At 42.9% G+C, this 14264-nt stretch overlaps 1 protein-coding gene across 1 annotated transcript in view; it reads right to left on the reverse strand.

The window, feature by feature from the left end:
• Nucleotides 1-6704: 6704 nt before the first annotated feature.
• The window catches only part of LOC120932781 (solute carrier organic anion transporter family member 1C1-like), a 40465-nt gene continuing 32905 nt past the window's right edge, over nt 6705-14264 (reverse strand). Inside the window, exons 13-15 of the mRNA XM_040345455.1 lie at nt 9973-10037; nt 8938-9055; nt 6705-7279 (exon numbers count right to left, since the gene is read on the reverse strand). Coding sequence (XP_040201389.1) covers nt 7069-7279; nt 8938-9055; nt 9973-10037 — 394 coding nt within the window. The 3' untranslated portion in view covers nt 6705-7068. The remainder of the gene's footprint in view (nt 7280-8937; nt 9056-9972; nt 10038-14264) is intronic.

Raw genomic sequence — 14264 nt, forward strand, 5'->3', positions numbered from 1 at the left:
TCTTTTCATTGTTTCACATTTTAAATGTATTTTTTTGGGGTAAAAATATAAAAATATATATTTTTTTGGTTATCTTGCTAAAACGCATGAACCTGTACAATTGTACAAAAAACAATTAAAAACATTAAAAAACAAACAAGCAAAACTACAAACAAAATTACATTATTTTTTTGGCATATTCCACTATTTTAAACCCTCCCAGCTACATCTAGTATGTTTTTTAGACTTTTCTAAAGCAGGTGGAGTAAAGACTAAAAAACATACTAGATGTGGTTGGGAGGGTTTAAAATAGTGGAATATGCCAAAAAAAAAATGTTGTTTGTTGTTTTGCTTGTTTGTTTTGTTTCCACTTCCTCCACATGCCGCGGGGGTGGGGCTTGGTTTGGAGGTGTGAGGTTCCTAGGCTCCCGTCCTGAAGCTCTTTGAAGCCCTATGAGATTTAAACAAAAGGGATACTTGAGTAAAAAAGATTTGAGGCCTGAAAGAGGAATAGGAATCATTCTTTGGAAGTGTGGTAAATTGTCTATTTTGTCAATACTTCTAAGCTGAACACATGATTGTATCCATTACCAAAGCTGGTACATTTATCTATTTTGGTCAAGTTTCCCACATGGAAACACACAAAGTATCCACTGGATCACCTGTGTTTGACACCCTAAAAAGGTTGTTCTTGTGGCCCACACTTGAGTCCAGATGTGTAACCAGCTGCTGAGCATCCTCTCCTTACAGTACACTGAATTTAGATTAGTTAAATATAGTTATGAACACATCTACACAACCATGCTCCAAAAAATATCACTAATAATAATACAATCCTTTTGTCTGATACAGTGTTAACTACATTTGACCATGTCTAAATAGGCATGGTGAAATTTAGTAAACACTGTATCAGACAAAAAGATCGTATTATTATTAGTGAGCGAATGAACGATGATTCATATGACCAACTATTGTGCCCACGAACATGAAACTTGACATCTTGAACTGTACTACATTAAAGAAAAAGCACATTCAGCACCATGATATTAATACTAATCTGAGTACACAGGAAAATTACTTTTTCTAATAACTCTTTTAATATTCTGGTATTGCTCCGGCTCCCTCAACTTGATGTCAGACCATCTTTTGCGGAGCTGTTCCTTTGATCTGTGCACCCCAAATTTTTGGTACATAGTTTTGACCACTTTGTCCATTATTTGGACCTTCACCTTATTAGAGTATTTTTATGAGCCATGTTTAGCATCATAATCCTCCCTCCTCAATATTGCCAACATATCAACCATCTCCTCAAACGCCATGTTTGTGGCCTTGTATCTACAGGATCTGGTGTGTGGTTCCGCCTGGTTTTCCTCCTCGGTTGAGGTTGCCACTTGCTGAGTGTGCACCATGTTGTCTTGCACTAGACAACCGAGAAGGGGCAGGGAAAGTACTAGAACTAACATCAGGGGCAGGGAAAGCGTGCAGAGCTTCACGCATGCGCAGTGTATAAAGGTAATCCGCATGGGTCAAAACGACGTTCAGTGTGTGGAAGAAGGCGGATGAGTTTGTGGCCTATATATGGTGAGAAAGATTAGTAGTAGAGGCTTCACTGACATTAGTATTTATGTCTTGATTTTGACTTGCAGAAATCATGCAGGTCTTCAAGGACCACGACTTCATGACAGAGTTTCTGCAAAGATGGAAGGATCTGCCAATTTTATGACAGACAAAAAGTAATCTGAATAAAAACAAAGAAGCCAGGAAGGAAGCACTGGATTGCCTGCTTGCATTTGTGAAAACACAGATCCCCACAGCAACTATCAAGGATGTCAAGAACAAACCCTTGGGGGCACATATCATTCTGAACAAAGTAACGTATTAAAATCAATGAGGTCAGGAGCAGCTGCAGATCAGATCTACAAGCCTAATATGTGGTACTTCAGTCAACTACATTTCCTTGATGATCATCTGGAAGCAAGGGAATCCCTTTGAACCCTTCCCCCCAGAAGTAGCTCCAACCTTTCCTGCAGCCAACCCTCCAGCCTTCCCTGCAGCCAAGATCAGCCATCTTCGGAGGAACAGCCGGAGTTCCTGGAGGAGCCTGATTTTCCCACATGAAGTCAGGTATTGTAATTTGCTAAAGATTTTTTGTAATAAAAGTATAATGATGACAAATAGATGTTACTAGTGCTCAAAATTTAATGATTGAACAAAAAGTGTTGGACATATCAATAGACAGTAGTGGTCAAAAATGATGGGGACAAGAATGAAAAATGCAGGGGTCAGAATGATTGTCTTAAATATTTATTAGCATTTAATTTGCAACTGTCATGAGGTGAAAAATGTGTGTGATAGATGAAGACCAAAATTTAACTATGTACCTTTTTTATACACAGACAGAGCAAAGCCAGGATGAGGGGGGGGGGGATGTGAGCAAGGAGAAGGCAGGCCCCAGTGGGACACAGGAAGAGGCAGGCCCCAGTGGGACACAGGAGGAGGCACGGCCTAACAGCAGGTCTCAGATACCTCCTCTCCGCATCCCAGCAAAAAGGGCCAGGAGGCTTATACAGATGGAGGAGGAGACACAGGCCCTAATTAGAGAGGCTACTGCGTCCCTCAGAGAGCCCCCCACCGCTGCAGAGGAATTTGCTGCCCTTATTGGTCACAAGCTTCCAACAATTGAGATGGGCCAGCGTCTCAGATGCAAAACACTAATTTTGAAGGCGGTCAACATGGGGATGATGGGGAAGCTCACCGATTATACCGACCTTGTGCAGATTGCTCCTCCTGTTCCTGATTGTGCTCCTGATCGAAGGCTGCAGGGAAGACTGCAGGGAAGGCTACAAAGAAATCAAGAAAATTATGATATATGTGCTTCTCATGGTCCCAATTTTGTTCTTGACATCCTTGGTTGTTTGCTGCAGGGATCTGTGTCTGCACAAATTCAAGCAGGGTCTCAAGTGCTGCCTTCTTGTCTTCTTTGTTTTTATTACCTGTGTTTTTGGTTTGCCTTCACATTTATTTTATTTTGAACCAGAATAAATGGATTTTTGGTTTTCTGACAAAACTTGACCATGTGTTTTTATAAAAAAAAAATAGTGCAAGTGAGTAGGCAGGGACGTTTAAAAAAAAAATTCTAACTAAAGCGAGAGTTCACCCGAAAAACAATTTTTAACATTAGATTGAGGCTCATTTTGTCAAGGGGAATCGGGTGTTTTTTTTTTAAATCGAAGCAGTACTTACCGTTTTAGAGATAGATCTTCTCCGCCGCTTCCGGGTATGGTCTTCGGGACTTGGCATTCCTATTTGATTGACAGGCTTGCGACAGGCTTCCGACGGTCGCATACATCGCGTCACGAGTAGCCGAAAGATGCCGAACGTCTTCGGCTACTTTCGGAAAAGCGTGACGCGATGTATGCGACCGTCGGAAGCCTGACGGAAGCCTGTCAATCAAATAGGAACGCCCAGTCCCGCAGCCCATACCCGGAAGCGGTGGAGAAGATCTATCTCTAAAACGGTAAGTACTGCTTCGATTTTAAAAAAAACACCCGATTCCCCTTGACAAAATGAGCCTCAATCTAATGTTAAAAATTGTTTTTCGGGTGAACTCTCGCTTTAATTAGAATTTTTTTTTTTTTAACGTCCCTGCCTACTCACTTGCACTATGGTGGTCTACAGAAGGGGAGGTACACGATCGTTTTTAATGACCAAGTTAAAAAATTGCATTTTGGGGAGGGGACATGATGGTGTAGGCACTAGCAGCTTTCCGAGGACGATCAGCTGTGGATATAAGAACAGACCCATGGCATCTCACTGGGTTATATACAGATTTGCTTGAATATATTGGTGTGCTTCAAGAACCCACATTGTGTGAGTACCCTGACTGAAATTGGTTTTAAATAAATGTGGTTTTAAATGATAAGGCACCATGTAGCTTGCTTCTTTGCATCGAAGATATGTTCATATAACGGCTCAGGAACCTGCAAAGCTTTTACATCACTGAACCCAGGGGTGGTTCAACAAGCTGTATCTGACAAAACTTAACTGTGCGGTCACACGCTCTGAGGTAAAAATATTTACAAATGGGGGGGATCACACGAGTGTTGGCACCTTTCAATTAAGTTTAGAGCACTATCACAAGGATCCACATACCTTTAGGGCCGGTTCACACTGCTGTGAATTCTATTGCGAATTTGAGCCATTGTGATTCACAAGTCATTTAAATAACATTGTTTTCCATGAGTGCCGTTCATATCAATGCGGTGCGAATTTAAGCTGCGTACAAAAAGGGTCCTGTGCGAGTTTGACCCGTGTGGGATGCAAATTCAGCTCCATCGACTGCAAAATTTGCTGCAGAATTGCAAGAACGCATAAAGAATTCGCAATTGATTTTCGCAACGCAATTGGATCAAATTTGCACTAAATTCGCAAAGGATATATATTGATGGACTTAAATCATTGAGCATTTTTAGTGCACATTTGGAACTGAAAGATTTATTAACTCAATAGTTTTTAATGTGTAACAACAATTTATCATCTATTTTTTATGGTGTTAGCACAATAGCACTTTTATTGCATTAATAAGAAGACATTGCACTATATATTTGGATTTTATATTATGGTACACTGGTCTTTTTGTTTGTTTGTTTTTTGGCACTAAATTACAGGATGCACATTGGTCATACATTATAGCATGACACTGATTTTTTTTATTATATATTTAGCACACATTATGAGGATGTGAACAGTGTTAGCAGCTGATAACTATCACACTGTTAGATTTTCCCTCGCAAGATCCTTTTTTATTACTATTAATACCAGAGACTGCATGTTACTACCCCACGGTCCACTAGAGACCCCACTGCCACCAGAGACCCCACACTGCCACCAGAGACCCCACACTGCCACCAGAGACCCCGCATTGCCACCAGAGACCCCACATAGCCACCAGAGACCCCACATAGCCACCAGAGACCCCGCACTGCCACCAGAGGCCCTGCATAGCAACCAGAGACCCAGCAGAGCCACCAGACCCCAAAAAGCCACTTGAGAAGGAAGGGGTGGCAAAAATTTAGATGGGGGTGCCTGATCTTAGTCTTGCCTAGGGCAGCACAAAACAAAAATGCACCACAGGGTGTATGTGTAGCCTAAAGGTAAACTCCTCTTAGTCCCCTTTCACACGGACGGATATAGAATGGTGCTTTTAGCTGCAGATTTTCTAGTTTTCTACCGCAGCTAACAGCACACAATGCTTTCCTATGGCCTCATTCACACACAGCGTTTAGCTGCGATTTCGTTACATGCGGATTGGTGCGAATAGAAAAATAGAATTGAATGCGTCCAGGTGCAATTTAGCGCAGCTATATGCACTTAACCGCAGGTAATCGCAGTCTTTTGTGTCAACTGTGGATAGCAGCGTGAGAAAAAAAAGAACAGAAAGCACATCATAATCCAAAAAAATGTAAATGGTTGCTACGGGAATGACTACCGCGGCTGCATATAACCGCACGTAATCGCAATGTACAAATGCAGCTAATCGCAGTGCCTGGAGTCTTGAATTTCACAGAACATTTACATGCTTTTAACTGCGGCAAAACAGCCGTCCGTGTGAAAGGCGACTTAAACTGGCCATAGATAATACGATTTTAATACGACTTTTGCTCATTTCCCCTATCAACACAATCAGTGTTAATGGTGGAATCCCTCCTGCGGAGCTATTGTATTCTCTCGGTGGGGGGGGGGGGGGGCTGAGGCGAACCGTATTACCACGTATGCCATATTACTGGCAGGGTCACCAGGTGAAAATAAAGCTCAGCCCCTGCTGCTATAGGGGATGGGGGAGCATACTGTGCATACATAATTTTTGAACAAGTAGAGAGCTTGCTCCTACAATGCTGGGGGCAGACGCCCTACATCTGTAGCATCTCAGATCCTAGCCAAGATGGGACTGATTGGCATGCGCTAAAATGACTGCATTATCATGCACTACAATGACAGTTTTATGAGACACTTGTACAATCTGTGGTGCATTGACAGTACCAATGAAGGGTCTGCCCTAATGCAATGCACATTTACACATACCAGTGTGAATAAAGACTAAATATCACCATATGCATTACAACCTGGATGTACATTATTTGTATAATCAGCTTCATATTTACCAAAACTATGTAATATGAAGACCTACCTAAGCTATACAACCAATTTGCATCCAATCAGGCAGAATTTACACTACATTGCTGTTGGTAGATTGCAAAGGAGATTGTACATTTAGATTATAACATGTTTGGATCTCAGTGAACTGATTAGAACACAGGTGTCAAACACAAGGCCCGCGGGCCGAATCTGACCCTCCAGGCCATTCCATGTGGCCCTCGCACCTCTCCTGCAGCTGCAGGAAAGCTCCAGCCCTCCTCCAGATCCTTATATTCTGCTTTCAAGCAATACATCCAGCTTCTTCCCAGCAGCAACATAAGGAAAGGGGGTGCACTGTGATGTAAGGGAGAGTTGGGGACTCAACTTCTGATGGTGGGGTGGCTCTTGACATCTAATATAAAGGGGAAGAAATGTGCTGGACATCTAATCTTACTGATACAACCGGCCCTTTTGAGGACAATCATAATGCTGATTCGGCCCACAATTAAATTGAGTTTGACACCTCTGGATTAGAATGACAAAACACAGCTTACATTATAAACAGCTACAAACATACAAAATAAATAAAATTTTTTGGTGGGATTGTTCAGGTTTATTTTATAGAAAATAACCTCCTGTGAAATATCAGTCATCTTTGGCTAGTGTCCCATGGAGTGGCCTATTTTGTGCCATGTTCTGTATATTTCCATATCTTTCGGATTTTATCCCACAACAATTGTTTTTTCATCCTTCAGATACAGGGCTGCTGCCACGGCCTCCCCTTTGTGTATAAAGAGTATCATCAGCTGTAACGACTAAAAATGGGGTTGGGATTTTTTTTCCAGCATTGTTTAGTATAAAGTTTGTATTTCCTCGTCAGTTAGACTTTGGCAAGCCGCTTCAACTAGTCTACAGATTTCTTATGTACAGAGTTTTGGTTTTGTCATGTCTGAATTACAGACGAGTCTCTTTCTGTGCCCAATAGGAACGCTGGAAAAGATGACCATTACTGCCAAGTGTAGTGGGCGTGGCCAAGCTCTGACACCCTGCACAGGGAGCGTGGCTTTCCTCTGACAGGCATCGTTTCCGCAGCATGAAGAGTATGACAGAACAGAAGAAGATGAAGCCAGAACCCAGCGCCACTGTCATCCCCAGATAGATGAACCTGAAAGAGGCAGAGTGTTAGTTATCATTATCAAATCCACAAAGAGCCCCATCCTTCCAATGCCCCTAAAGGTTCAGTCCATAAAATTTTAACACAATCATAAGCTTGCACAGGAACCCTGGGTTGTAGCTTTACGTCTTCAGGCCCTTAGGTCAGTCACCTGAGGCCGCATGGCAGCCTATGCTGGGGAGAGGCACCCGCCTCCTCCCCACTTGAACCTCTCTCCTTAGAGGTGGGCTGGACTGGAATCCATGTGCTCCTCACATATAAATACAGTCACCCAGCATTTCCTGGGCCACATCCCCTTCTAATTGACCAGGGCTGTATCTACATCCATGCTCTAACCTGCTAGGTTTCCTCCCACTGTCCAATATGCCTTCTTGTTATTGGATCCGTGTGAAACATCAAGACAGCATGAGCAGCACCAGAACACACTAAGCAGCCTCACCAATCAATCACTGCTCTCTGTTAAGCAGACAAGCCAAAAACTATATACCTAGCACCTACCTAAGTAACTATAGTATACATTACGATCTACTTACATATGTTAACAGCATAAGGATTGTTAGTATTGATTGAGAGAGTTTAGTTCTGCTTAAGTCTCTTAGGGCTAGTTTACACTTGCTTCAAAACAAGATTTCGGACACGCTTTGTTAAAGCTCTCTGAACGCAAGTCAAAGCCACTGTCACTAAATAAAATGGTTAGCTTACAGTCCAGTTTACACCTTGCGTTGCTTTGTTTCAGCTTTGCTTCAAAGATTATACCCCATGTCTCTTCAGAGGTGCTTCAAAGCGTCTTCAAAACCTCCATTGAAGTCTATGGCAAAGCTCGCTTGAAGCACCTGCTGCTTTTGAGAGGCTTTAATTGAGCTTTAGCTTCGCTTTGTTTTGGAAATATTGGAAATATTGCACGTATGACATATCCACATACTCAGGGCATATGTCAAGCTTCAACAAAGCTTCAAAAGAGCATCATGGAAGCATCACAGGCGCTTCACCAAAGCTTAATTGATGGACCAACAAAGCTTCATCGAAGCACCACCGAAGCATCCAAAACACATCATAAAGCATTTTAAAGCGCTAGGCGCTTTAATGTGTACTGAAGCCAAAACAAGTACAAATGAGCACTTACTAACTGATATAGTTGCAGTTGTAAGAGCGTAAACTTTTTTTTTACTGGGCATGGAAGGTCTTGGAAAAATGTCCTGCTCTAACTAAAGCCTGGTACACAATAACAGTTTTTTTTTCGTTCAACTAAAAAAAACTGACGACCCTAAGGAGGAGCCACTGCACTAACTATTAGATGTTAGTACATCAATCTCCCCAGCTGAGCTAATGTGTTCTGACAGGGCTCTCACCAGAACACATCATTCAGTGCTCTCAGCCATACACACGGGCCGAATGTTGGCAGGTTTTTATTGAACCGCCTGATGCCGCCCAGTTTTCGGGCAATGTGTATGGCCCTTAAGGTTGAGAACCCCCTGATAAAGTTGATTTTATAGCTGATATGATCACATGATTAGAGAACCACTCACATGATGGGGACTGAAGAGCTTGCTGTGACTTTCAGTTCCTATTTTTTCAGCAAATCTATGTAAAATAATAGGTGTGGGGTGATTTATTTATCTGGCAGAAAATCATTAATTTTTAAATCCTACCGGAAGCGGTCAGTGTTGTAAAGGCGGCAGAAACCTCTCCTATTGCAGCTCCGGCTCCCCCACTTTAGGCAAGTGCTGTCAATTAGGGCCCCAAGGTACATGGGGGCTGGGACCCCCGCTGGAGAGGATAAACACACATATATCACACATATGTCACTTGAAAACTCCCAGTTGCTCTCATTCTTAATATACAATAATGAACACGGGGCACATGTATCTATTTAAATGGAAATTTCCCATGAGGCTCCAGGAACATGGCAGTGGGCTGATACTGAATCTTTAATTAATGAATATACAATCACAGGGGCAGATCCACAAAGATATTACGCCGGCGTATCTCTTGATACGCCGCGTAATTTCAAATTTGCGCGTCGTATCTTTGTTTTGTATCCTCAAAACAAGATACGACGGCATCTCGTACTAAGACGTACGCCTGTCGGATCTAAGCTGCAATTTTTCGGCGGCTGCTAGGTGGCGTTTCCGTCGAATTCCGCGTCGAGTATGCAAATTAGCTAGTTACGGCGATCCACAAACGTACGCCCGGCCGGCGCATTGTTTTTAAGTCGTTCGGCTTTTTTCGGCGTATAGTTAAAGCTGCTATTCTGAGGCGTACTCAATGTTAAGTATGGCCGTCGTTCCCGCGTACAATTTTGAATTTTTTACGTCGTTTGCGTAAGTCGTTCGCGAATAGGAATTTGCGTAGAATGACGTCACCATCGTAAGCATTGGCTGGTTCCGGTTTAATTTCGAGCATGCACACTGGGATACCCCCACGGACAGTGCATGCGCAGTTAAAAAAAAATGTTGTTTACGTTGGGTCACGACGTATTTACATAAAACACGCCCCCATTCATCCATTTGAATTCCGCGCTCTTACGCTGCCAGAGATACACTACGCCGCCGTAACTTACGGCGCAAATTCTTTGAGGATTCAAAATAAAATAAATAAGTTATGGCGGCGTAGTGTATCTTAGATACGCTGCGCCCGGCGCAGAGGTACGTGGATCTGCCCCTAAGTGTCTAATTTGTTCTTACCGAGAACCCTGATGGCCATTGTGTAGATCCCCAGAGCCAGAGACTTCAGCTCAGGTTTAATACATCTGAAAGGACAAATATTTGTCAGTTTGTCTGCGTCAGTTCAGTACAACATATCATAAATTCATTATTCATGTAATACTGCACTGTGGGCCCATAGCTCATCCCAACATTCATGCTGACTAAAGTGACATTACAGAGTTATCAGACAATGGAGTGATTGCCATAAGTCCTGACTCCTGGGCACACCCTAATGACCTTGCACTAGGCAAATCCACCCTTCTGCTCGGCCGCAGAGAAATGGACAGGGAAATCTCTGTCCTCAGTCCTCTTCTCTATCTGAAAAATGAGACATCAGGGGTCTGTGTAGACCCCTGATATTTCACCAAAGCCCACCAATGGGACACCTAAAAAAAAAAAAAATTAATAATAAAATGATTGTAAAATAAATATTGTAAAAACATTATAAAGTAATATAAATAATAAACTAATGACACTGTCCACTGCTCCACTGACACCAACCTCTGCCTTACTGACATCATTCACGGCTCTACCGACACTGTCCATTGCCCTACTGCCCTATATGTCTATACAAACATGCAGGTGTGTTTGAGCTTTGGGGTGCACACCCAAATGCAATAGGCTGTGCACCCCTTTGCTCCTAATACAGATAATGAGACAACCTACAACTTTCCCGTCATTTATAGGACAAGATTGCAGAGTAGACCAATACAATGTAGAATTAATGTCTATTCTTCATATCTCTACAGCCAATGATGAGGGACAATCACTGGAAAAGCAAAGCCATGGGCCCAGATTCTCGTAGAATCGCGCAAAACTGTGTGGGCGTAACGTATCTCATTTATGTTACGCCGCCGCAAGTTTTACAGGCAAGTGCTTTATTCACAAAGCACTTGCGTGTAAAGTTGCGGCGGCGTAGCGTAAATCACCCGGCGCAAGCCTGCCTAATTCAAATTAGGCGGGCAGGGGGCGTGTAGTATTTAAATTAAGCATGTTCGCGCGCCGAACGTACTGCGCATGCGCCGTCCGTAAAATATCCCAGGGTGCATTGCTCCAAATGACGTTGCAAGGACGTCATTGGTTTCGACGTGAATGGCATCCAGCCCCATTCACGGACGACTTACGCAAACAACGTACATTTTTAAATTTTGAAGCGGGAACGACGGCCATACTTAACATTGGTTGCCCCTCATATAGCAGGGGCAACTTTACGCCGGGCAAACCTAATGTAAACGTCGTAACTTCACTGCGTCGACCGCGCGTACGTTCGGGAATTCGCGTTTCTAGCTAATTTGCATACTCAACGGGGAAAACGACGGAGGCGACACCTAGCGGACAAAAAAAAAATTGCATCTAAGATCCGACGGCGTAAGAGCCTTACGCCTGTCGGATCTAATGGATATCTATGCGTAACTGATTCTAAGAATCAGTCGCATAGATAAGACGGCCCAGATTAGGACTTACGACGGCGTAAATGGCGTTGCGCCGTCGTAAGCCCTTTGAACTTAGTGCCCTCTGTGAAATATGAATCAATCTTATAAACCTCAAACTTCAAATGTAGAAATGCACATCAAGTAGAGGTTCAGTAGCTTGATACATAAGACTGTTGTTGCCTCAATGAATTTAGTATTACATTGTAACATCAATATGAACACCAACATAAACATGTTACTAATCAGTGAGGTGTGCTGGAGGAAGTTATATGTAAAATGTATATAATTCGTAATATGTAGGGGAGCAAACTTGAGAGTTTTCACTCAATTTTGTTAAAAATTAAGACATTTGTGAGAAATATATTGGAGTCAATTGGAAAGGGGAAATTAAGGAGTTTATTATTTTTTTTAAAGGTGCAATAGACTTTCAACACCTCTTGATAGTTTTCAAAGCTCTTTGTTTTTTGTTCACAATTTTTTATTTTTTTTGCAATTTTTTTTAACAATTTCAGCTCCGGAAGGTTTTACCCACTTCCTGACCAGGCCGTTTTTTTTTTCCGATATGGCACTGCGTTACTTTAACTGACAATTGCGCGATTGTGCTACTCTGTACCCAAATAAAATGTATGTTCTCCCCGCAGGGATGTAGTCCCAAGGGAGGAGGCGAGCACGCTGACTAACCCCCAGCCAGAACGGCTCAGGTGATGGTGGAAAGCTTACTGAGGAGAAACAGGAAGTGAGAAATTCAGACAAAGAAAAAAAACATTTAGAAGGGAAATCGAAGGAAAAGGTAAGTGAACCAACAATGCACTAGTTTAAAGGAACCTATTTAGAAAATAAAAAACTAACCTTTACAACCTTTTTAATCTCCCATAGACTTTTAACGGTGTTCCGTGGCTTTCGAATTTGCTGCGAACACCGCATAATGTTCGCTATTCGGCTAACAGGCGAACATCGGGCTCATCCCTAATTACCGGTTACAAGAACCAGACACTGAAAGTAACAAATACAGAACTGTGCCCTTTATGGATTTATGTTTGTGAACCCCTGACCATCACACCACCACTATATGAACTTGTTGGAATTCCCTTTACAAAACTATGGACATAACAAAAAAAAACAAAAAAAGAAGAGAGCCTTTAAGTGCATAATGTTACTGGGTGGATTTATTTAACCACTTAAGTCCCGGACCATTTTGTTGCTAAATGACCGGGCCACTTTTTGCGATTCGGCACTGCGTCACTTTAACTGACAAATGCGCGGTCGTGCGACGTGGCTCCCAAACAAAATTGACGTCCTTTTTTCCCCACAAATAGAGCTTTGTTTTGGTGGTATTTGATCACCTCTGCGGTTTTCATTTTTTGGCTATGAACAAAAATATGCGATAATTTTGTAAAAAATTCAATATTTTTTTACTTTTTGCGATAATAAATATCCCCCAAAAAGATGTAAAAAAAATTTTTTTTCCCTCAGTTTAGGCCGATACGTATTCTTCTACATATTTTTGGTAAAAAAAAATCACAATAAGCGTTTATTGATCAGTTTGCGCAAAAGTTATAGCGTCTTCAAAATAGGTGATAGTTTTATAGCATTTTTATTAATATTTTTTTTTTACTAGTAATGGCGGCCATCTGCGATTTTTATCCTGACTGCGACATTATGGTTGACACATCGGACACTTTTGACCAATTTTTGGGACCATTGTAATTTTCACAGCGATCAGTGCTATAAAAATGCCCTGGTTAGGGAGCTGCGGTGGCTCAACGCAATTGGCACTGCGCTGATAAGCCATTCACCTCTGCAGCTAGGGGTTCGGATCCCGATCTCAGCTACATGTGAATTGAGTTTGGTGGTCTCAGCCCGACTCCCGGTGGGTGTGCTATGCGAGGTAAGCCTGCGCTTAGTACGCCCACCCCCCTCCCACAAAAACCACCACACTTACACGCACTCGAAATTGGGTTAACATGCACGCACTTTGACTACGCGGTCTCTAAAAAAGAGAGGCAAAAGACTAACGGGGCTGGTTGAGCAGGCAATTCCTCTCACTCCCTTATAGGGAGTCCCTCTGCCCCGTTGGGCTTCAAAGCGGAGCAGGTAGGGCGGGCTGTGTGGGAGGACCCCCTCACACACCCACCATTGCCACCCGGGGCATGGAGAAAGGTGGAAGATTGCCTCTGGGGGAGGCCTCCCAACTCCTGCAGTCCGGCTCCTCTCTCGAGTACACACACAAAATACACTTTAAACAAACAAAAAAAAAATGCACTGGTTACTGTGAAAATGGTTAAAGGGGTTAACCACTAGGTAGCACTGTAGGGGTTAAATGTTCCCTAAGGCGTGATTCTTACTGTAGAGGGGCGTGGCTTGCTGTGACATGTCACTGATCGTGTTCCCGATGACAAGGAACACGATCAGTGTCACTAGGCAGAACAGGGAGATGTTGTGTTTACACTAACATCTCCCCGTTCTATCTTTCCATGAGATGACCGCCCCCGCAACAACCGCTTCTTTAAGGGGTCATACAGGTACGTCCTTTTGCCCGGGCCATGCTACAGACGTATATCTGCGTGCGGCGGGCGGCAAGCGGTTAAAAAGCCAAACGATTGGCCACTCACATTTGGTTGATAAAGGAAAGGCTCACCATAAAACTTCAGGAGGTATGAAGCTGGGGGGCCACCAGGGTCCACTGCTGCGAGGAAGAGGGAACCAGAAAGCCAACTGCATCTGTCCAAGATGGTGCCGGAGCGTGTTATGGTCCACAAAATGTACGTGATGACAAAACCAGTATACCAGGAAGTGATGCGCTGTGAGTCTTTCCTTTATCAAACAAATGTGAGTGGC

Source organism: Rana temporaria, chromosome 3, assembly GCF_905171775.1.
Source record: "Rana temporaria chromosome 3, aRanTem1.1, whole genome shotgun sequence".
NCBI classification, from domain to species: Eukaryota; Metazoa; Chordata; class Amphibia; order Anura; family Ranidae; genus Rana; species Rana temporaria.